This window comes from Dreissena polymorpha, chromosome 14 (assembly GCF_020536995.1).
Source record: "Dreissena polymorpha isolate Duluth1 chromosome 14, UMN_Dpol_1.0, whole genome shotgun sequence".
Lineage (NCBI taxonomy): Eukaryota > Metazoa > Mollusca > Bivalvia > Myida > Dreissenidae > Dreissena > Dreissena polymorpha.
The window spans coordinates 3,799,954-3,825,313 of record NC_068368.1 but is presented as its reverse complement, the minus strand read 5'-3'; the positions used below and the strand labels follow the sequence as shown (position 1 = coordinate 3,825,313).

Below are 25,360 nucleotides of genomic sequence, written 5' to 3'. Positions count from 1 at the left end.
TTTAAGACTTTCCTTATTTTCCCCCAAAATCCGGCGTTTTGTGTGATTTTTTCCCCGAAAATCTGGCGTTTCGCGCGATTTTTTTCCCCTCAAAAAAGGCCAGGCCCTTTCCCCAAAATCAGATAAAACCCCCTGTGCATTGTTTTGTTGAAAGTAACCATGGTTAAAAATATTTACATCCCTGCTCTTATTTTGAATTTTATATTAAAAAATAAATCGCTTCCATCATTAAATACACATTCAATTGTGTCTTAGAAAAAGGACATTGCAATCCTTTACGTAAAAAATAACTTCCCCACTGGGAGCCCCATTTAGAACGCGGTCAAGCGAGGAGCAAGAATCCAATAAGAATAATCTTCTGGATGATGCAGATCATTGGCCTTCACCTTCACGAGTTGAAGAAAATAGTAAATATGTAAACAAAGACGATTTTCAGATGGTTTAATAATGAAATAGTATTCTATTGAGGATATAAAAGTTATGCAATGCTAAAAATACTGGTCATTGTATGCGCATGCGAATGTACGAGAACATAGCATAAGTCATTTCTACGGTTGCAGACTTCCCGAAAGTCAACAGCCTTCTGGCAGACATTTGGTCTAACTGATCAGAGTTTTCTTTCAGACCTTAGGTTATTCTGTCAGACTAAAGAACGCCCGAAACAAGTAAAACATTAGAAATGCAGAAATATTGTTTTATCATTCATCATGTAAATCTAACTTAATTGCTTGGAGTAGCACATTATTTTGTCAACATTAACCCATTAATGCCTAGTGGACTCTCCCATCCTTCTAAGTTGGATCAATTTATTTCCAAAATAAGGGATGTCTAGTATATTTATTTCTATATTTAGAACAATTCTAACAGAAATTCCTTTAAGCAAACAGTGTACACCCAGATAAGACGCCGCATTATGCGGCGTCTCATCTGGGTTTACGCTGTTTGCAATGTCCTTTTTTCAGGACGCTAGGCATGAATGAGTTAAATTCAATTCCTCATACTGAAAATCACTACAATAATCATGGTCCCTATATTTTAAATAGGTGAATGTTGTCGTCAATGTCCTCGGATTTGTCTTGAATATTTTGTCAAGGCTGGTGCTGAGGAAAGAAAAGATAAAATGCACTAAATATTTGCTTAGGATTTATGATATGAATTTGTCACTGGAAGACTAGGAAGTATTGATAATGAACACATGTGCAATATGCAATAAAAATTACCATTCCATGAAAATATTTTAATTTTCTCCTACATGTTCCTGTACTGTTCCTCGTCTTGGACATGTTTGATTGTTTCATCAAGGGAGGGCGACTCAGGCGAAAATTTCGCCAAAAGTCGGCAAAAGTTGCTTTATTTTATGAGCTAGGAGAAATCCATTTCGCCCTAATTTTCAAATCAAAACAACCTATTTAAATTCTGGCAAACACAATTTATTTCTTCACACCCGTTTAAAATCCAATATCCAGTGATATGTCAGTTAGGTTTCACACATCCTATCTTCTAAGAAGCCTATTCATTAATGCTCTATTGGACATTTCGGCATGCATGCAGTAATGTTGTATTGATTAAGCCACCTGTTGATGTGTTACAAGCTTACAGCTGTAACTCTGTAGAAACTTGCCCCAACTCGGCATTCACATCAAAAGCCTTTGATGTTGACCGACACCATGGACAGGTGTGGATAAAGACTTGCAGATTTTTGAGACACAGGTTTTTTTAATGACATCATTCTGTAACAGTGTTGTGATTGTTAAAAACTTGTTTATCTAACTAGTTTTATTGTTGTTTCAACTGGAAATATGAGGTATGGTAGTTAAAATGTTTGTTTTTTTTAGATTTTTATACACCCGTTTTTAAAAACGGGACTTTAATTATAGTTTCACCCTTGGCGGGCAGCATCCACAGCAGTGTCTGCTCTCTAATTCAAATAGTTTTCATCCGATCTTCACCAAACTTGGTCAGAAGTTGTAGCTAAATAATATCTAGGTCAAGTTCGAATATGGGTCATGCCGGGTCACTTATCAAGATTTCCTCATGGGGTCACTTAGTGCATTTCAAGGATTTAGCATGGTGTCCGCTCTCTCATTGAAGTAGTTTTCATCTGATCTTCACCAAAGTTGGTCAGAAGTTGTGTCTAAATGATATCTAGGTGGAGTTAAAATATGGGTCATGCGGGATCAAAAACTAGGTCACTTAGTGCATTTCAGGCATTGAGCATGGTGTCCGCTCTCTCATTGAAGTAGTTTTCATCCAATCTTCACCAAATTTGGTCAGATATTGTATCAAGACAAGAGCTAGGTCAAGTTCGAATATGGGTCATGCTGGGTCAAAAACTAGGCCAAGGGTCACTCAGTGCATTTCAATGCTTTATCATGGTGTCCGCTCTCTAATTGTAGCAATTTTCTTAGAACTGCTATTTTACCATCATAGCAGATTTTGTACCTTGTATTCCCTTAATTCTTGTTAAAATTGCTATTTTATATAGCAAATTTCCTTATTTTTGTGTTAAATTGCTATTCTTTAAAGCAGATAAGTTACTTTTGTACTATTTTTATGCCCCTCGAAGAAGAGGGGGTATATTGCTTTGCACATGTCGGTCGGTCTGTCGGTCGGTCCGTCCGTCCACCAGGTGGTTTCCGGATGATAACTCAAGAACGCTTGGGCCTAGGATAATGAAACTTCATAGGTACATTGATCATGACTCGCAGATGACCCTATTGATTTTGAGGTCAAAGGTCAAGGTCACGGTGACCTGAAATAGTAAATTTTTTTTTTGATGATAACTCGAGAACGCATACGCGGCCAACAGGGCCAACTCTGAACAATATAACTGAAGCAACTGGTCTGTAATCCTAAATCTATAATTATCAGTCCAATGAAACATCATCATTTGAGTAAAATAAAGTGGAGCAGTAAAAATATTGGCAGAATATGATATTTTTTGTATATTTTGTATATTTAATATTGTGTTAATGTTTAATTTTGTTGATTAATATAAATATAAGCTGGACAGGGGAGGTAATACACTACAGTCAATCTTGTGGATGCGACCACTTGTATTAAGTGACCTTTGTCTTATGCGACCATTTTGAAATCCCACGGAGCTTTTTCACTATATAATGATATTGTATTAAGCGACTTTTGTCTTACGCGACCAGCGACCACTGATTTTTGTGTATTTTGATGCCGAATCTTGAATTAAGCGACCGCTAGGAGGTAAAGGGGGTTAATCTATTGATCTTTCAGGGACAAATCCGTGACAAATGTTTATTTAAGTTGATAAGATGTACTGTTACACCTCTGCTTTGTTTTCACACCAACCACTATGACTATGCTTTGTCTCATTGACCGGTTCTGACTGGTATTGTTGTAGACTGCGTATCAATTTATTGAGTTAAATAATAGAGGAACGTATTACGCACAGTCTACAGCTTAATAAGTTTACGATGTGGAACGTTAAGAGACAACGCCGATTTTTCTCGAGTATAGATAACAGGTGCAGAAACAAACATTTCCTGAGAAGTGCGGAAAATAAACTATTTATCGGCAACATCTGTTGAAATCCGTACATTACCAATTTGTAATTATGCTCATTAGTAGATATTTGTTAGCCAATCACATTGTTATTTACTTAATAAATTTTCCAATCAGGTCTGTTTGTTTGTTTTCAATTGACGTGTTTCAATTTTTTCAGCTCATTATGTATCATAAGCGAGTCAGATTTCGTTAAGCGCACATGCAGAAATAAAAATGTCAAAACGAAAACGTTGCACAAGAAAATTCGGGTTTTGGAATTGTCAAAGAGTAAAAGTGCACGTAAAATCGCAGATGAGTTTGGAGTCGGTAAAACTCAAATTCAGAACATTCTTAAGCATAAAGCCGAGGTGCTTGAAGACGTGGAAAATAATGTGTCAGGTGAAAAAAACGCGCAAGGTGCACGAGGAATGAGGACATTAATGATATTGTGTTAATGTGGTTTAAGGATGCAACAACGAGGAGAATGCCTGTGTCAGGCCCTTCATTTGTGCTCAGGCCTTTAGATTTGCGTCCGACTTAGGAATTGAGACATTTCAAGGCTTCTGCTGGCTGGTTAGCTTTGTTTCTCAGCACATATTTAGCCAAATTCTTTGTTCTCAGGAAAAATATTTCCTTGTCTATGTTGTATTTGCAAATAAATATGTACACACAATTCATTTATAATAAATGATAATTTATAATAAGTGAAAAAATAAAACACGTTATAAGTAAAAGATTGTTTCTGTATTGTGTTTATATTCATTTTATTATAAAAGTTAAAATCATTGTGGACAAAAGAGATTATCCTTCCTAAATTAAAATTGAGGGTAAGCATTCTTCCAGAATGGCCTTTATTATTTAAAGACCATTTTATTAAGAGACCACTTTTGATTACTCCCTCTTAATACAAGATTGACTGTATTATATCTTTCTTATATACAGGGGAAACAAATGAAATAAGTTTAAATTTCATGTTTAATAAATAGAGGATATTTGTTCATGTCAGTGTGAGATCTTTTGTTATTTTTTATGATCACATTTTATTATTACTTTGACAAAACAACACTTACCTGAATTTAACAATGGATTCCACCCAAACAATATCAAACGCCCCTACCAGAATCCCTTCCCCCCCCCACCCCAACCTCACCCCCAATTTTTTTTTTAAACATCATCTTATAAATTACCACACCCCACATTATACCCCCCTCTCACCCCCCATCCCCTCTACCCCCAGCCCCCCTAAAAAAATAAACATCTAATAAATTACCATACCCCACATTATACCTCCCTCTCCAGGGGTTCCACTGGCCAAAAAAAAGTTGTCGCCACTTTTTCGCAGCGCGAAACTGTCAGTTATTCCGACCTTATTAATTACGACAATCGTCTAAGAAACCTTACAACATCAATGTCATTGACTATATTATTACTTTTAAAAGTATGTAAATACATAAATAATAATAAGTAACTTCATAAGTCTTAATAAGCTTTATTTATACATAAAAACATTGGTTTGCACATGATAAATAATCACATATAACCAAACTTATCTTATAATGTTAGCATCAATGGAACAGTATGCTGCATACATTTTTTATAAAAAATTATTTAAACATATCACACAAATGCACATCATCTGGAAGGGAAAAAAATTCAAACATCAGTAAATAAAGCCTCTCAATTTAATTGTTTAACAGTTACATTTCAGAAAATAAAACATCTAAATCTAATTGTTTAACAGTTACATTTGGTCATTTGGCTAATATGATGCACATAAACTGAAAGGGAAAAACATGATACACATCTGAACGACAAACATCTCAATTTAAATTAACACCGCCTTATATATCGTTATAATCATTGATCTTTGTGCCAGTTTGTCCTAAGTGTTACATAATTGAGTGTTCTTCATCATAAATGAACCGTTAATCAGATAATAACCCCCATAAAACTTGACAATAGCAGTAAAAACACCGACTGTAACACTTTCACGCTTCCGTGATTTCAGTGCACTCTACACTGTAGGTCGCTTACATCGTGGTAAATCGATATTTACAACTGACAAACGCTGACCGCTTATGCTCGGTTGCATGCTTTTCGACTCGCAGTACATTTTCAGATAGGATTTTACCGATTTTTTGAAATTCGCCACTTTAAAAAAATTGGAGCCACTTAAAAAAAATTAGCGCCATTTGGCGCCAATGGCGATCGACAGCGGAACCCCTGCTCTCACTCCCCCCTACCCCCACTCCCCAAAAAAACAACATTTTTTTTAAACATCTAATAAATTACCACACCCCACATTATACCCCCCTCTCTTTCCCCCCCACCCACCCCCAATTTTTTTTTAAACATCTAATAAATTACCCCACCCCACATTATACCCCCTCTCACCCCCACCCCCCCCCCAATTTTTTTTAAAACATTAATAAATTACCACACCCCACATTATACCCCCTCTCACTCCCCCCTACCCCCCCCACCCCCCCAAAAAAAAGTTTTTTTTTAAACATCAAATAAATTACCACACCCCACATTATACCCCCCTCTCACTCCCCTCTACCTCCCCCCCCCAGCCCCCCCCCCGAAATTATTTTTTGTAAACATCTAATAAATTACCCCCCCCCCACATTATACCCCCTCTCACCCCACTACCCACCCCCACCCCCCCCAATTTTTTTTTAAACATCTAATAAATTACCACACCCCACATTATACCCCCCTCTTACTCCCCCCCCCTACCCCCCCCCCCCTCAATTTTTATTTTTTATTTTTTTTAAACATCTAATAAATTTCCACACCCCACATTATACCTCCCTCTCACCCCCACCCCCCCCACCCCACATTTTTTTTTAATGTAATAAATTACCCCACCCCACATTATACCCCCCTCTCACCCCCTCCTACCCCCCTACCCCTTCCCCCCCCCCCCCCAAAAAAAAAGTTTTTTCCTTTTTTTATTTTTGAAAGATCGTCTTATAAATTATTGAATATGAACAGTTGATGGCTTACGTTATACTGTCAAGCACTCGAATAGTCGAGCGCGCTGTCCTCTGACAGCTCTTGTTAGGTCACAAGGTCAAAGGTCAAGGTAACAGTGACTCGAAATAGTAAAATGGTTTCCGGATGATAACTCAAGAATGCTTACGCCTAGGATCATGAAACCTCATAGGTACATGACTGGCAGATGACCCCTTTTGATTTTCAGGTCACTAGATCAAAGGTCAAGGTCACAGTGACTCGAAAAAGTACAATGGTTTCCGGATGATAACTTACATTAGGTCAAAGGTCAAGCTCACAGTGACAAAAAACGTATTCACACAATGGCTGCCACTACAACTGACAGCCCATATGGGGGGCATGCATGTTTTACAAACAGCCCTTGTCTCTCTTGTTATCCCCTATATTTAAATAATTTTGGTTGGATAAGAGCATTTTGTGGGTTTTTACCTACATTGAGGTATTTATTGGTCTTTTTACCAATTTTATATCCCACTGATGTAATTTCCCTTCAATAGTATTCATACTTTTCTTCATCTACAGTGCACTCCCTCTGGTCCATGGGAAACATCCGTCGTAGACTCCACTTCCACAATTACCTCCCTTAGTCCAACCTAGTGGTAATGCCCCTGCTGGTTTATTCCCCACCCACACCAGTCTACACTTCCAAATCTCTCCTTCTTTCAACCCTCCAGGGTGGCAACTTGAATTTTATAGTAATAAATGCATATAGTACTGTACATAATGTAAATAATCTACTTTTATGTATAAATTTATCTGTTCTTTCTTATTTTTAACTGTAAAGTTCATTGTTTTACTTATAATTTTGATGTGGCCCTATAAAGGTGACCGTTTGGCGACACGTAAGTCATTACCCTTATTTTACTAGGGTTACTACTAATAACCCTTTTAAAAATTGTCTTAACGCCACTCTGGGGGGGGGGGGTCTTCTCTTCTTCATAGCCCAATTCTCATGAGGTTCCAGAATCCATACAGACAGGGTCTTATGCTGGAGCATTACGGCTATTTTCCTGTCTGCTAGTGTTCAACATTGTGCCACATTTACGAATACATACCAATTACAATACAAAATATAATTTAGAACTAAATTACAATTACCAAATACAATTTTTTGTTATTATGCCCCCCTTCGAAGAAGAGGGAGTATTGCTTTGCTCATGTCGGTCGGTCGGTCGGTCGGTCGGTAGGTCGGTCGGTCGGTCGGTCGGTATGTCGGTCCGCCCACCAAGTGGTTGTCGTATGATAACTCAAGAACGCAAATGCCTAGGATCATGAAACTTCATAGGTAGATTGATCATGACTCGCAGATGACCCCTATAGATTTTGAGGTCACTAGGTCAAAGGTCAAGGTCATGGTGACCCGAAATAGTAAATTGGTTTCCGGATGATAACTCAAGAACGCATACGCCTAGGATCATGAAACTTCATGGGTAGATTGATCATGACTTGCAGATGACCCCTATTGATTTTGAGGTCACTAGGTCAAAGGTCAAGGTCACGGTGACCCGAAATAGTAAAATGGTTTCCGGATGATAACTCAAGAATGCATACGCCTAGGATCATGAAACTTCATGGGTAGATTGATCATGACTCACAGATGACCCCTATTGATTTTGAGGTCACTAGGTCAAAGGTCAAGGTCACGGTGACCCGAAATAGTAAAATGGTTTCTGGATGATAACTCAAGAACGCATACGCCTAGGATCATGAAACTTCATGGGTAGATTGATCAAGACTCGCAGATGACCCCTATTGATTTTGAGGTCACAAGGTCAAAGGTCAAGGTCACGGTGACCAGAAATAGTAAAATGACTTTCGGATGATAACTCAAGAACGCTTTTGCCTAGGATCATGACACTTCATAGGTACATTGATCGTGACTCGCAGATGACCCCTATTGATTTTCAGGTCACTAGTTTATTCTGTTTTCACACTGTCCAGTAAAGAGACTTACAAATTGAATTTTTGACACATGTTCATTCATAATGATGTATAAGCCTTTGTTTCTGTGCCAGTAAATACTATGTTTATGGAAATGACGTGAGAATTCAACATTTAAAAAACCAATGTAATATGATATGTAATATTATATGGCAACAGGACAGTTGTGATTTGCTGGGTCAATTCTATTTAGCTTGACCATTTAAGCGGTTGATAGCTTTGACAAACTGGTGGTCTGAAACATTGAGAAAATGTCACGATTCACTGACAATAAATCAAACATGTAATTCTTGCTACGCAACTTGCATTTAATTTTGTCAATTCAAATTATACATAAAAATATAATTATATTTTAATCTGCTTGTTAATTGAAAAACAGCAAAACAGTTTGTATGTATAAAACAATGTTAATACATAAATAGGATCAAGCATATTAAAATATCAACTTAGATTTAGTTTCCTTTACTGTACAGGATTTGTAAAGTTAGGTTAATATTTGTGTATTGAACAAAAATAACAACAGTGTAAAGAAAAGTTAATTTGGGGATGTTCTATCCAAACCCTGAGAGTTCAGATTTCCTCAAATGCCAAGTAAAGATTGTAAATTTCAACCCACTCCTCTGGTTAGTTTTCAGAGGCTAGTGCTGCAACAATATACCGGTTTATCGGTATATATCGCAATACGCAATTTGCATATTGTATTGCGATACGATTTTCATCATACCGGTACGAACATTTTACAAAAATTCATTCACATTTGTCCAGAAAAGCCATTCGAAATAATGATAACAAGGTAAACAAAACAAAGCAGCGTAAAAAAAAAATCCGTAAAAATAGCATTCTGAAAGTGTATTATACGGAGTAGCGTTGTTACATCGGAGCATTTGTTCGATGCTTTTGAACAGATTATCGTTGAATTAATTGCGCACAGCTGTAAATGTTTTGTTCGATTCTGAATTGAGCATTATTAAATTTGTATTCCGAACTTCGGAATTACGCTTCCAAATTTTAATGCTAATGCGACAATAAAAATTCTAGCGTCAAATAAAAAGTGCTTTATCCTTTGTCTCAATAAAAAGCGCGCGAAAATTATACAGACATGTAGAACGTGGCATGGAAAGTATGGGTGTATTTTGTGTTGTATAAAAACGGGAACATCACGTCAGGTGAATTACGCGTGTTCAGTGGAAAAAACGCCCCGGTTGGACGTTATTTCATCACATCTTTAAATAGTAACGAATGCCAAAATGTATTTGATACTTAAGAAAAGTTGCGAATGTTTGTGTTTCTTGTTATTCTTGAGCACATTTATAGTAAATATATACCAGAATTTGCTTTAAAACTGGAATATACGGGATTATCAGGTAATTGGCAAGTTATAATTTTGGTACAAGTAAGCAATATATTGAGATATATTGCAATACGGGTTTTTGAACTGACAATATATTGCAATACGGTTTTTGGCGTATTGTTGCAGCACTATCAGAGGCACATATAATTAACTTTTGAGCTTAGTGTCTCATTTGTACATGCATTACTGTATTAACTCCAAATCAACTAGTACAAGTGGTAGGCCAGTATTACATGGACTGGTGTTCACTGTTTACACAGTTTCACAACCCCATCTGATACTGGTCAGTATCTTGGCAAGTGGCCAAAGTTGGGAGTGGAATTAATGGTCTATTACATAACTGACTTCTGTGTGTGGTAAACACATGATACTGGTCATGTGGTCAAGTTGCACTTGTATACATTTGCCCAATACACAACACTAGCCTTGGCTATTTTTAATCAGATTGCATTGCTATCTATGGTGGTCATTGACTAGGGGAGTTAACTGCTATAAATAACATGTTTCATTACCATTAATAAATAAAACATTACAAATTGTGTGCATGTTTCACATATTGTCAATTAAGTCAAAATGTGTGAAAGGAATCCAAAAAATCAAAGACTCAATCATATAATGGATATAATTGATTAGTATAGGTCCTGATTGGTTTTTGCACTATTTATTGGATACATTTCACAGGTCATTGACATACAGTGACAAAAAACATATTCACACAATGGCTGTCACTACAACGGAGAGCCCATATGGGGGGCATGCATGTTTTACAAACAGCCCTTGTATTTCTATATAATTGCATGTTTACATTCAAATCCCCCTTTTCTTATTAGAGCTCTTAAATCAGGCTCCTTTTTCCTATTAATTAATGTTTATTAATCTTTATATCTTTCCATTGCTAAGAGTTCTTTGTATAACATATAACTCTAAACAACAAATTCCCATCTATCCATAGATTTAATACATTCTAGTAGTGGCAATGTTAAACCACTTTGTGATCTGTAAAATCCTAAAATATTAATAATTTTTGCTTACTTCCAACATATTACACTTCTGTGTATTTCTTTTCATTCGTAGAAACATAGAATTGGAGTAATTCTATATTAATTTTAACATTTAAAACACAGATCACAAAGTTTAAAGACTCCAACAAACCCATTGCAGTATATACTGAACAGTGGGTCTAGTAATGATGATGACACATACAACAGTATGTATTTCCACTATGTTTACTTATAAAAATTGGTCTATTCTCTCTCTCTTTCTCTTTCCTTTTAAAAACATCCAATAACAATATCATATTAATAACAATAATAAGAAGAAGAATAACAATATAACATCAACATAGTAATTTATTACTATAAAACAATTCATGTATTTCATTAAAATTCAAGTTCTTTTGGATGTAATTTTTTTTTCTCTTTCATCTCATATATTTCCTGCACAGAAATTCTTATTGTTTACAATCTGTAAAGTGCACTCAAGTTCAAGGTTGTCCTATGAGAAATTTTTCTATTTTAAAACGGATTGACCTACTTGTAATTTTTATGCCCCCCTTCGAAGAAGAGGGGGTATATTGCTTTGCTCATGTCGGTCGGTGTGTCGGTCTGTCTGTCGGTCCGTCCACCAGGTGGTTGTCAGACGATAACTCAAGTAGCTTGGTCCTAGGATCATGAAACTTCATAGGTATACTCAACATCACTTGACTCGCGGTATTTCGTTGAGCGCCTCCTAATATTGTTTACATTGTCAACAAGCAGACTTACTTTCGTTTTTCATTGAAATACTATTTTCTGGGTGAAAATGAGTGGAATACTGGTAAGTTTATTCATTTTCTTCGTTATGTATATGTTTTTAATTAAAATCTAGTAAAAGAAGAAGAAAAGAATCGGTATTTGTCAACCTTTTCATCAATGTTTACAAGTTCGTCTGCCTATCAATTAGGTCAACTAACACACTTTATAAAACGATTAACAAAAAGTAATTCTATCAGTTTAGTTAATAGGTCAGGCTCAACACTTTCATTTAAACTTGTGAATACAAAAGTATTCAATGAAAAATAATTAACCAGATCTTTTTGATTATTTTCAGAAAATGAAACAATTCAGAGACAAGAAGCTAAGACAGAAATAATCTGCAAAGTGCAGACACTGGGTCCACTTGACATACTGCTGTGATGTTAGGGTCCTGAGAAGAGACAGCACATTTTTGTGCATTCACTGTTGTTCTGCTGAAGAATGAACGACAAACACTGTTTAATCAAATAAAACAATAAAATGTATGAATAAACTTGAAAAACTATAACATTTAAACATTGATATCCCTTTGCAATGAATATGGTAATGAATTTGAAAATTTAGTGTAAAATAACCTCAATTATGTTACGGTAAACATGTTTGACTTAATTACCGCGACTCAAGTGATGTTATAAACTAGGACTAAAATGGCCGATAGCCATTCGTATTTTTCAGCGTTGTTTCGTTTTCTTTGTTAATTTTATACTATTTATATCATTTCTGATAAACATTATGATGGGGTTAAATGAAAACTTTTTCATTTGATTGGTAAGTTGTGTTTTGATGTTTTATTTCCGAGAATAAGATTAAGTAACGCGACTCAACAGATGAACAGTATACATTGATCCTGACTCGCAGATGACCCCTATTGATTTTGAGGTCACTAGGTCAAAGGTCACGGTGACCCGAAATAGTAAAATGGTTTCCGGATGATAACTCAAGAACGCTTAGGCCTAGGAACATGAAACTTGATAGGTAGATTGATCATGACTCGCAGATGACCCCTATTGATTTTGAGGTCACTAGGTCAAAGGTCAAGGTCACAGTGACCCGAAATAGTAAAATGGTTTCCGGATGATAACTCAAGAACGCTTAGGCCTAGGATCATGAAACTTTATAGGTAGATTGATCATGACTCGCAGATGACCCCTATTGATTTTCAGGTCACTAGGTCAAAGGTCAAGGTCATGGTGACCCGAAATAGTAAAATGGTGTTCGGATGATAACTGAAGAACACTTATTCCTAGGATCATGAAACTTGATAGGTAGATTGATCATGACTCGCAGATGACCCCTATTGATTTTCAGGTCACTAGGTCAAAGGTCAAGGTCACGGTGACCCGAAATAGTAAAATGGTGTCCGGATGATAACTCAAGAACGCTTATGGCTAGGATCATGAAACTTCATAGGTACATTGATCATGACTGGCAGATGACCCCTATTGATTTTCAGGTCACTAGGTCAAAGGTCAAGGTCACAGTGACAAAAAACATATTCACACAATGGCTCTCACTACAATGGAGAGCCCATATGGGGGGCATGCATGTTTTACAAACAGCCCTTGTTAATAAGAAATTTCGGCCAATCAGCGCCATCGTTATATAAGCCTTTTAACCAATAGAAACGCCGCTTTTTAACAGCGTTAGGCTCAGACAATATGAAGTTTATATTGAGTATTGTGTTTATATCGCATCTAATTTTATTATAAGTAAAGCTATTTTTAAACTACTAGATTCATATCAAAGCACCGCATCCACACTGCTAAGTATCCTATATTATAAATGGTACAGCCCAGTAAAATCGGGTGGTCCATATTATGGCCGTTTTTGGCTTTTTTACGCAGAGTTTTATGTTAAGCAGTGTGCTCGGGCAATGGTATTAACCGAAGTCCCGAGGGTAAATAACCCTATTAGTTGTAGTAATTGAAGTAGTTTTATTCCGATCTTCACCAAATATGGTCAGTTGTTGCGTCTAAAGGACATCATGGTCAAGTTCAAATATGGGTCATTCCAGGTTAAAATTTAGGCCACTAGGTCACTTAGTGCATTTCAAGCATTTAGCATGGTGTCCAAAACCTTAAAACGGGCGTATCTTGTGACAGTTTGGCACTCTTGTTTAAATTAATTATTAATTTATTATATCGAATTCCCCCCACTTGAAAATAGTATTTTTGTTTTTGGGGTGTGAGGGTTGTGGATGTAAACAATATACTCACTTTATAGTGTGTTTCCCAGGAAGGCAAAGGGGCATGGCGCATTACTTTCAAAAAGGGCATTTTAGCACGCAGTTTAGGCAAAAAAGGGCAAAAAAGTTCCCTGAATACCTGAATTACGGGGCAACATGTAATCGCATCTGAAGCAGTTGTGGAAAAAATAACATATAAACAAGCACATTTCTTGTAATTGATGTATTTAACTTACTATGATTTATATTAATATATTTACCTTGCAATGTACATTTAAGTTCCATGCTGTGTCAATAAACTGTACAGCACGACAAACATATAATAAAGCAATATATGCATATGAATCTGATTATACACAGATCCACTAACATATAAATGAAACCATGTTTGTCTTATCCCATTTTCTAAAAATAATCTTGCCAGATGTTTAAAATAACATTGCAAGTAAATTGATCGCCAACAATGCTGTTGCTATCTAAAACATTTTTATGCATCGTTGATTATCACAGACATTTCATTAATTCCTTCTTAATGTATAATCTCCATCGTTAATTCGATCGTTTACGACGTTATTTGCCATTTTTGCAGAGTGGCAATTTAATTCTGTATAGTCCGCCATGTTGTTCAAATGTCAAATGATGTAAGCGACAGGTGCGCATAGCAACGTTAAATCGTATACGCGATTCGCATTTTGTTAAATTAGTATACGTCTCAGTAATTATTTGAATAATTAGATCTAATTATCTTAAAGACGAAAGCGATAAAGAATAAATTTGTTTGTGTTTTTTAATGTAATTATGCGTATAAATCGAGCACTGTAATAGATTAAATCTGCTCAAATAATATAGTCGATTAGACGTTGCGTCTCTCGAGTAAATCAAGCACAGTCGGAGCGTCACAGACAATCAAGGACGCTGATTTTGCGGACCAAGTTAGATCGCAAGGCAATAAAGATGTTATCGATAAGGGCGCGTGGCGAAATTTGCCTTTAAAAAAGGAGCGCGTGGCGAAATTTGCCTTTGAAAAGGGCAGCGTGGCGATCCGAAAGGGCGGCGTGGCTTTTCGCCACGCTAAAATGGCCTGGGAAAAACACTACTTTAATGCACACTTGAATGCTTTAAGTAAGTTGTCTATTTAGTTGGTTTCTTATTACTTGATTGTTAATTCAATGAACAATTAAAATAAATGAAAGAGCAGGATTCTTAACTTACATTTTGTATTCAGTAATTTCAAATTGTAAAATAATGAAACTTATTACGATATAGATAGATATAATAAAAAAGCATAACTTCTCTTTTATTTCTGCTCACTTCTCTTTAAATGCCAGCCAAGAGAGAGGTGACTTCTTAAAATTTGACCCTGGGCCAACCCCTGAGTTCTGGTAAATGACAACCATGGTTTTGTAGCGAATTTGCCTGCCTTCGATCAGTTTGTTAATAAAAGTAGAGTGTAACCATTGCTCTTATAATACGGCATCATCCTCTTACAGTTATTCGGATAAAATAGATCGGACGCTAGCATTTCAATTTGGGTAATACACATGTTTATATTCTGAAATTAATAAAACAGTTTGCATTATTGACTTGCAATATAACTTTTTACTGCATGACTATAATTGGTAACTCACTAATATGAATTGAACATTATTACCTGATGTCTTATATAAATGATAATTAATTATTTATTGCTATTTCCTCGTCGAAAAAGAAATTTGCAATGTTTTAAACTGTTACCAGGTGAATATCGAACTGTTGACCGGTCAACAGTTTGAACTGTGTCCCGCTGGAATAATGACGTTATTTCGTCAAAAAAATGATGTCATTCTACAGTTAAACAGTCAAAATTATTTATTTTATCGATTACTGTTGTGTGTAAATAAAAATTTAGTTTGGTGTTATTTCTATGTTGGAAATTTGATCAGGTATTAAAACACTTATTTCATGGATGCTTGGTGAACAGTCAAAACTGTTGTCCCTCGGTATCAGGGCTGACATTTGGAACTGTTGCCCTCGGCCTCGGGCAACAGTACCAAAGTCATCCCTGATACCTTGGGAAACAGTTTTGACTGTTCACCGCGCATCCATGAAATAAGTGTATATTGTTTACTTGTATCTCAGTGCTGTTTCATAAGGCTGAAGTAAATTAGTTTTTACCCATTTTGTAGAATAGTTTCGTCTAGGTTATCAAGTGACTTGTCTGTATATAAGCAGTAGCTTCTCATCATAAGAATGATTTTGAAGTTGGTTCTCAAGTCAAACACATTGAATATTATTAGGTAAATAACTTTAGCTTTCTGTCTACTGAGTAATTCCACATTGTGGTCGGAAAAGTGACAAAACTAGTTGTTAGCAAGGGCTTGTCTGCTGAGTAAACCAATGTGGAAAAGCGACAGTCTGTATCTAACGCTTACAGTTTAAGCTTTGACGCAAATAGTCTCAAACTAGGCTCATCCATAGTTTCAGACCAGTTTCATCCATAGTATCAGACTATAGGCTCCTAAATAGTCTCAGACCAGTTTCATCCATGTTTCAGACTAGTCTCATCCATAGTTTCAGACTAGTTTCATCCATAGTTCAGACTAGTTTCATCCATAGTTTCATACTAGTTTCATCCATAGTTTCAGACTAGTTCCATCCATAGTTTCATACTAGTTTCATCCATAGTTTCAGACTAGTTCCATCCATAGTTTCATACTAGTTTCATCCATAGTTTCAGACTAGTTCCATCCATAGTTTCATACTAGTTTCATCCATAGTTTCAGACTAGTTCCATCCATAGTTTCATACTAGTTTCATCCATAGTTTCAGACTAGTTCCATCCATAGTTTCAGACTAGTTCCATCCATAGTTTCATACTAGTTTCATCCATGTTTCAGACTAGTCTCATCCATAGTTTCAGACTAGTTTCATCCATAGTTTCAGACTAGTTTCATCCATAGTTTCATACTAGTTTCATCCATAGTTTCAGACTAGTTCCATCCATAGTTTCATACTAGTTTCATCCATAGTTTCAGACTAGTTCCATCCATAGTCTCAGACCAGGCTCATCCAGTTTCAGACTAGTCCCATCCATAGTTTCATCCATAGTTTCAGACTAGTCCCATCCATAGTCTCAGACCAGGCTCCTCCGTTGTTCTTATTGATTAGTTTGTTATATTGACCCGGTTTTGTTGATTTCTACTGTGATTTATTAAATGCACCAATCATTGTTCCAAATCCTTTGTTTGTAATCACACTAGTAAAGCAGCCAGGCGAAAATATTATATATCCTTAGCCAGCGTGAATTTCAGTCCGGTTAAAGTCACCTTGCATGTTACAGTTTTTCTGTCTTCCATGAGTCAACAAATTTACGAGGGAAAAGCTTATACTGGTAATCATTCAACTTGCTAATGGGTGTTTGAAAATCACTGTCTGCGTGCTGTTGAGGATTTTCAGGCTTTGCACATTATTTCCACATGATTGATACAATATCTTTATTCAAAAGAAAGAAAATTAAAAGGATATCACCTGGTTATACAAAATCGCTGTTACAGTCTGTACATGCCTATTTAAATCTGACTCACAGCTGTTGTTTTGATTTCTCTAAAAAGTCGCAAATTAACTCGTTCAACGCTGGAACCGAATTTTGAAGGCCTTTGCAAACAATTTGGATCCAGAACGTGGCGTCTCATCAAAATCCAAACTGTTTGCTATTCTGATAGTACTCTTTGAAAAAAATCTAAGAAAATGCTTATTTTAGAAATTCAGCAGACAACATTTTAGCAGACAACAAATTTCCCAGCATGCAAAGGGTTAAACTTGTATTTGAATCGAGCCCCTCTTGACGCATACATCTATTGACTTGTCCTTAAGATGCAGGGAACCAACCACCAATAGTTATTTTTAACTTCGTAATGTAAGTGGATAATCCCAATTTTCACGAAGATTCTTTTGGACCAATCAAAAGCCTGTTAACTAATCAGCAAGTACAATCATACGTTTGGCAAAGTGCGAAGTCTGCATATGTTGAGATAAAAAAGTTTCTGCAAAAGTTTAACTGACAATAAAATAAAATAAAAAAATGTGCAAAATATAAAAATGTCATCAATTTTACTGTTCTATTATATATTCAACCTTATTTAGGGAAATACATTTACTGGCAACAGGCTTTTTTTGACCTATGCCACGGGTTCAAATATCAGCCCCATTCCCAATGCAAATCTGGTTGTTTTTTTCCCAATTGAAAAAAAAAATTCCTGATTCCAAAATTTAAACCTTTAAATATATAAGTTAACCTGATCCAGTGTAGAAAATAGAAAAATGTTGCATAATTAAATTATCTGTTTTCTCGAATTTGTTTTAAAAACAGTAAAATATGTTAAATTTCTTATTTAGGACTTTCCTTATTTTCCCCAAAATCTGGCGTTTTGTGCGATTTTTTTCCCCTCAAAAAAGGCCTGGCCTTTTCCCCCAAATCACATAAAAAACCTGCACTTATCACACATGTTCATAATATTTTGTAAAATTTTAATAATATGTTATCAAAATAGTTGTTATTTACCAGTAAACGGCTTCTTTGAAATATAAGAAACACTATTTACATGCGATTATTTTTCCCAATTGAGCCAGTTTTGTGATTAATATTTTTCCCAAAATGGGTTTTTTCACGATGCGAAATTCCCAAAATTCCAGTGTGGCGTTTTCCCAAAATGGAGCAGAAAAGGCCTGGGCAAATATCTTAGGTACCGTAGTCAATATATTAAATATAGTTTGCATATCTGTCACAGATGTCACGCGATGCTATGCTGCAACTACCTTCTGACAAATTAAGCACGCGTCCTCCATCACAAATTCTCAATCACAAGCACTAACAATTAAACTGTTTTTACCCCCTGCCATAGGCGGAGGGATATTGTTTTGGCGTTGTCCGTCCGTCTTTCTGTCCGATCCGGCACTTTGGTGTCTGGAGCCATATCTTGGAAGTGCTTTGGCGGAAGTGCTTTGGCGGACTTTGTATGAGTATATATATGGATAAGAGGATGATGCATGCCAAATGGCATTGTACACCATCTGTTAATAACGGAGTTATGGCCGTTTATAGCTTGAAATCCTTTCAATATAAGCTTAGAGTTTTAACTCCATTAACATATGACCCAGAGCCATGAAACTTGCCATAGTTGTTCTTAATCATCTGGGGGTGCTTCACATTCAACACCCATAATCCTAGGGACTAAGGTCAAGGTCACACATTGAGGTCAGAGGTCACAAATTTGATTAATTATGCATTATTTAGTCATTCATTTACTATGCATCCAGGGATTGTGTAATAACTGTCCATAATTGTACTCCATTATCTAGTTGATTGTCAAATATAAGATCCAGGTTGAACCCTCCTGTGTCTTAGTTTTGAGTTATTGTCCTTTGTTATTTTTGTATGTTGTTACTTTTAGGGGCAATAACTCAGTATGTAAGATTTCTATCTAAGAAAATGCTCATAACAAGCAATTTCTCCTGGAACCACTTATTAACCCTTAAAGCGCTGGAGCTGAATTTTAAAGGCCTTTGCAAACAGTTTGGATCCAGATGAGACGCCACAGAATGTGGCGTCTCATCAGGATCCAAACTGTTTGCTATTCTGATAGTATTCTTTGAAAAAAAATGAAGAAAATGCTTATTTTAGAAATTCAGCAGACGACATTTTAGCAGAAGACAAATTACCCAGCATGCAAATTCAAGAAATCAGCAGTATAGTCTTAAGTTATTGCTGACTTTGATACACTCAACTAAATAGTTCCTGTGTCTAAACAAAGGACACAAAGTCAACCTTTTTTTTAAAACTTTTTAGATACAATTTGAATCATTACCATGTATCCAAAATAAACAGTGGGTGCACGTTTAGCGGGCATTTGCATCAAATAGAACACTATTTTTTCAGGCCAACAAAAACCTGCTTCAGATCATCGTTTCCATGATGCAGCATACCCTCTGGTGAAAGTGAATCAGATAAATCACATCCCTGTGAATTCTGTAACAAGAAGGGTCATTGGCCCTCCACCCATTGAAACTGTGGTAAGTAGATTTTTTGCCGATATGTTTTTAAGTCTCTTTGTAGCAAACCTTAGAATATCATTCCCACCTTTGTCTGGTGTGCGTCATCAACATTTACCTTGTGAAATTCTAGAGGCCACATTTATGATTAATTGCCCAATGATCAAAAAACTTGGTAAGAATATTTGTCCCAATAAAATATCACTGGAGTTTCAAACCTAAGGTACAAAACTAGGTCAACCACTCAAATGAAATAAAAAGCTTGTGAACATCTGTAGGTCTTTTTTTTTGCCAAATTAACATAATACTTGCTCAGGACTACATATACTTCAGATTATAACATTTATTATTCTATATAATTACATTTATTAGTAAACCCATGAAAACAACAAAAACTATTATATTTAACATTCGATATCTACCGGTATGTTGTGTTCAAAAATTGTTCCTGTGCATTTTAAACATGGTTGCTAGGGGATTGGGCAGTTTTTCTTATGTGACTTTGTTGAAAACTATAGCCTCAAGGTTTTTCCCAATTGTCATAAAATTTGTTCAGAAAATGTTTTATTATGATTATAAATCTCTTGGATGTAGTTTGAAAATGGTCTGTAAAAATTCTTTGCAACCATGAGGAGGCTGTTTTCCGGATACATAATATGACATGCTGAACAATAATGTATACTAGACTTTAATGTCATGATTTCAAGAGGATCCAACATAAGTCATTTGCTTTGCCAAATGTTCGTCAAGTGCAAGTGAGGAAATCTCACATTGATTGTGTGTATGTGTGTTTGTGCATGTGCCCAAGCTTATAAAGACTGTAACTTTGTCAATCATTTTTTAATTTAACCTTTTGCCACAAAGATACGTATTTCGATGCATTTGTGGTCCCTTAGAAAGTTAAATTTAATGTTAGACCTTTCTTACTAGATTAAAGTTTCAAAGGCTTTATTTCCAACCCTAAGCTACTGATGAGCAGCAAACAGCATAAAACCTGAACAGACTGCGAGTTACTTGCATTGTGGTAACTTTATCATTATCATAATGTGATTCTAAAATAATAAAACAATCAGCTTTTTGTATTTATTTAAAACTTATAATCCCTCTGATTTTTCCAAAAGGGAAAGCATACCTATAAATTCCATGATATTTTTTCCAAAGAGGCTTTTTAGCTCATCTGATTGCTCAGGTGAGCTTTTCTGACCTGTCTTTGTCCGTCGTATGTCTGTCCCTCCGTCCGTTAACATTTGCTCCTAAACACTCTAGAGGCCACATTTCTTGTCCCATCTTCATGAAACTTGGTCATAAGCTTTGCCCCAATAAAATCTCGGCCGAGTTTGAAACTGGGTTGTGCCGGGTCAAAAACTAGGTCACTAGGTAAAAAAAAAAAGAAAAACCTTGTAAACACTGTAGAAGTCACATTTTATGTTCAATCTTCATGTAACTTTGTCAAAATGTTTGTCTTAATGATATCTTGATTGAGTTCAAAAGAGGTTCCGGTTTGTTGAAAAACATGGTCGCCAGTGGGCGGGGCTGTTTTCCTTATTTGGCTATTGAGAAACCTTGTAAACAATCTAGAAGTCACAATTTTTGCCCAATCATCATGAAAGGTGGTCAAAACATTGATTTAATTGATATCTCAGACGAGTTCGAAAATGGTCCAGATCGGTGAAAAAACATGGCCGCCAGTGGGCGGGTCATTTTTCTCTATATGTTTATAGTGGCAGTTTTCCCTATTTGGCTATATAGAAACCTTGTAAACACTCTAGAAGTCACAATTTTTGTCCAATCATCATGAAAGTTGGTAAAAACATTGGTTTTATTGATATCTCAGACGAGTTAGAAAATGGTCCAGATTGGTGAAAAAACATGGCCGCCAGTGAGCAGGTCATTTTTCTTTATATGTACATGTATATAGTGGCAGTTTTCCCTATTTGGCTATAGAGAAACCTTATAAACACTCTAGAAATCACAATTTTTGTCCAATCATCATGAAAGTTGGTAAAAACATTGGTTTTATTGATATCTCAGACGAGTTAGAAAATGGTCCAGATTGGTGAAAAAACATGGCCGCCAGTGGGCAGGTCATTTTTCTTTATATGTACATGTATATAGTGGCAGTTTTCCCTATTTGGCTATAGAGAAACCTTATAAACACTCTAGAAATCACAATTTTTGTCCAATCATCATGAAAGTTGGTCAAAACATTGGTTTTATTGATATCTCAGATGAGTTTGAAAATGGTCCAGATCGGTAAAAAAACATGGCCGCCAGTGGGCGGGGCATTTTTCTCTATATGTATATAGTGGCAGTTTTCCCTATTTGGCTATAGAGAAACCTTGTAAACACTCTAGAAGTCACAGTTTTTGCCCAATCATCATGAAAGTTGGTCAAAACATTGGTTTTATTGATATCTTGGACGAGTTCGACAATGGTTCGGATCGGTGAAAAAACATAGCCGCCAGTGGGCGAGGCATTTTCTCTATATTTATATAGTGAAAACGTTAACACTCTAGAAGTCACATTTTTGGCCCAATTTTCATGAAATTTGGTAAGAACATGTGTTTCTTTGATGCAAGAGTTGAGTTCAAAAATGGTTGTTAAATCTCGTGATTGAACACTATGGAAGTCACATTTTTATGCCCCCCTTCGAAGAAGAGGGGGTATATTGTTATGCTCATGTCGGTCCGTATGTCTGTCCACCAGATGGTTTCCGAATGATAAGTTAAGAACGCTTAGGCCTAGGATCATGAAACTTCATAGGTACATTAATCATGACTCACAGATGACCCCTATTGATTTTGATGTCACTAGGTCAAAGGTCAAGGTCACGGTGACCGAAATAGTAAAATGGTTTCCGGATGATAACTCAAGAACGCTTATGCCTAGGATCATGAAACTTCATAGGTACATTAATCATGACTCGCAGATGAACCCTATTGATTTTGAGGTCACTAGGTCAAAGGTCAAGGTCACGGTGACTCGAAATAGTAAATTGGTTTCTGGATGATAACTCAAGAACGCTTATGCCTAGGATCATGAAACTTCATAGGTACTTAGGGGTTGAAGAATTTTTCCAGAGCCACTCGCCCTGCAGGGCGAGTAGGCCTGACAATCCACTCGCCCTTCACTTTAATCTACTCGCCCTGCATTAAAAAAAATAGATATCTATATTTATAGTTATTATCAACCAGAACCTTTTAAACCTACTTAACATAGTGACACTAAACTGCAAACAAATTAACTACATTATCTGATGGATTATATTTGCTTTCCTTACGTTTTCTGCACCTCTTTCCTTTTCTCAATTCTTTCCGCTTCTCATTTTGACGACCTTTCTAATTTTTTCTGTTCCCTGTCGCCACCACCTTGCAGATATTTTAAAATAGAACCCTTTTCCATTTTAATATTTCAGACAAACTTTTACTGAAAGACACGCTTGATTGACAAACGGTAACAATAGGGTAAATTTTGCCTAAGGCTTCTGATCACGAAATTCGGAATTTTTCTGTTTATTAATAATTATTTTTTCTGTTTATTTTTCATTGAAAATATCAGAAGTATTATAATTAACCAGTGATGTATTATTGTTTTATTGATATTTACATTAAAATTCACGGAATGATCAATATATTTAACAGTTTTATTCACTTTGAATCGATTAGCTAAGAGCACTGACAACGACGAAAAGAGCGCAGCCGATTTCGAGAATTATTTTAACTGTGCCCGTGACGTCATTTTTCATTGTCAAAACGAAAGTGCAGTTTCTTTGTGTACTAAAAGTATTTTTGTTCGTTCGAAAAATTGTTTGCAATTTGTATCGATGTGGAAGGAGTTCTGGAACTGAATTTATATTTCTCAACTTGAAAAACAGCACTCGCCTGTCGGTCGAGTATTTAACAAATTTTACTCGCCTGACCTTCAACTTCACTCGCATATGCGAGTGGTCGAGTGGATTCTTCAACCCCTGGTACTACATTGATCGTGACTCACCGATGACCCCTATTGATTTTCAGGTCACTAGATCAGAGGTCAAGGTCACGGTGACCCAAAACAGTAAAATGGTTTCCGGATGAAAGCTCAAGTACGCTTATGCCTAAGATCATGAAAGTTCATAGGTACATCGATCATGACTTGCAGATGACTCCTATTGATTTTCAGGTCACTAGGTCAAAGGTCAAGGTGACCCGAAATAGTAAAATGGTTTCCGGATGATAACTCAAGAACGCTTATGCTTAGGATCATGAAACTTCATAGGTACATTGATCATGACTTGCAGATGACCCCTATTGATTTTCAGGTCACTATGTCAAAGGTCAAGGTGACCCAAAATAGTAAAATGTTTTCCGGATGATAACTCAAGAACGCTTACGCCTAGGATCATGAAACTTCATAGGTCCATTGAGGTGACCCAAAATAGTTAAATTAGTTTACTCAAGAACGCTTATGCCTAGGATCATGAAACTTCATAGGTACATTGATCATGACTTCCAGATGACCTGTATTGACTTTCAGGTCACTAGGTCAAGGTCACGGTTACTTGACACAGTAAAATGGTTTTTGGATGATAATTCAAGAAAGCGTACGCCTAGGATCATGAAACAATATAATGATCAAGTTGATAGAATTTTCTTATTTAATCAATCAAAAATGGAATTTATCATGTAGATGTTTTGAACATCTTATAACTTTGTTATCCATCTGACAAGTGTGCATTATAATCATTGCATCTTTTTTTAAGATGTTTGTGGTTTAATTTTTTTTTGTTTTGGTAATTAAACACAAAGCACTAAATTGACAATGTCCAGACAGACTAACAGTGGGCTGACCTTGAAACGATGCAAGATGGAATGAAATTCATTTGTTTGTTTTGTAATTTAAAATCTTTACATGTCAACAATGAAAACACTATACAATTATTATTTTGTTATCAGACTAGGACACTACAGTTCATATGTGTTCTAAAATCTACAAGTACACAAGAACAAACACACACAACTCAATTTGATATTAACCCAATGATGCCTAAAATTGATTATGAGAGAGAGGAAGGAATGAGTCATGCAGAAGGATACACACATTGATTGTTTATGAAGTTAATGTATGGGATTAGGAATAACATTTTGCTAATTTTTTAGTGTGTGAGCTCTGGTCAACAGGCTGTGTTTAAAGAAGACATTAACAGGGGATATATGCTACTGCTGATAAAGGGTTCTAAAATATATAGCTACATGTACCAAATTTAGGTTTGGAATGTAAATTGCTAACTGTTGGCTACATTGATCATGACTCACCAATGACCCCTATTGATCTTCTCGTCACTAGGTCAAAGGTGACAGTCACAGTGATTCAAAATACAAAAATTGGTTTTCAAATGATAACTCAAAAACACTTTAACCTAGGATAAAGACTTCATAGGTACATTGATCATGATTATAAAAATACCCCTTTTGAATTTCAAATCACTTTATCAAAGATCAACATCACAGTGACTCAAAGCAATAAAATTGTTTCTTGATATTTACT

General features: G+C 36.0%; 1 protein-coding gene across 1 annotated transcript in view; it reads left to right on the top strand.

Moving 5' to 3' along the window:
* The window catches only part of LOC127858268 (uncharacterized), a 37,216-nt gene that overhangs the window by 7,664 nt on the left and 4,192 nt on the right, over window positions 1-25,360 (top strand). The window contains exon 2 of the mRNA XM_052395257.1: window positions 19,722-19,855. Coding sequence (XP_052251217.1) covers window positions 19,722-19,855 — 134 coding nt within the window. The remainder of the gene's footprint in view (window positions 1-19,721; window positions 19,856-25,360) is intronic.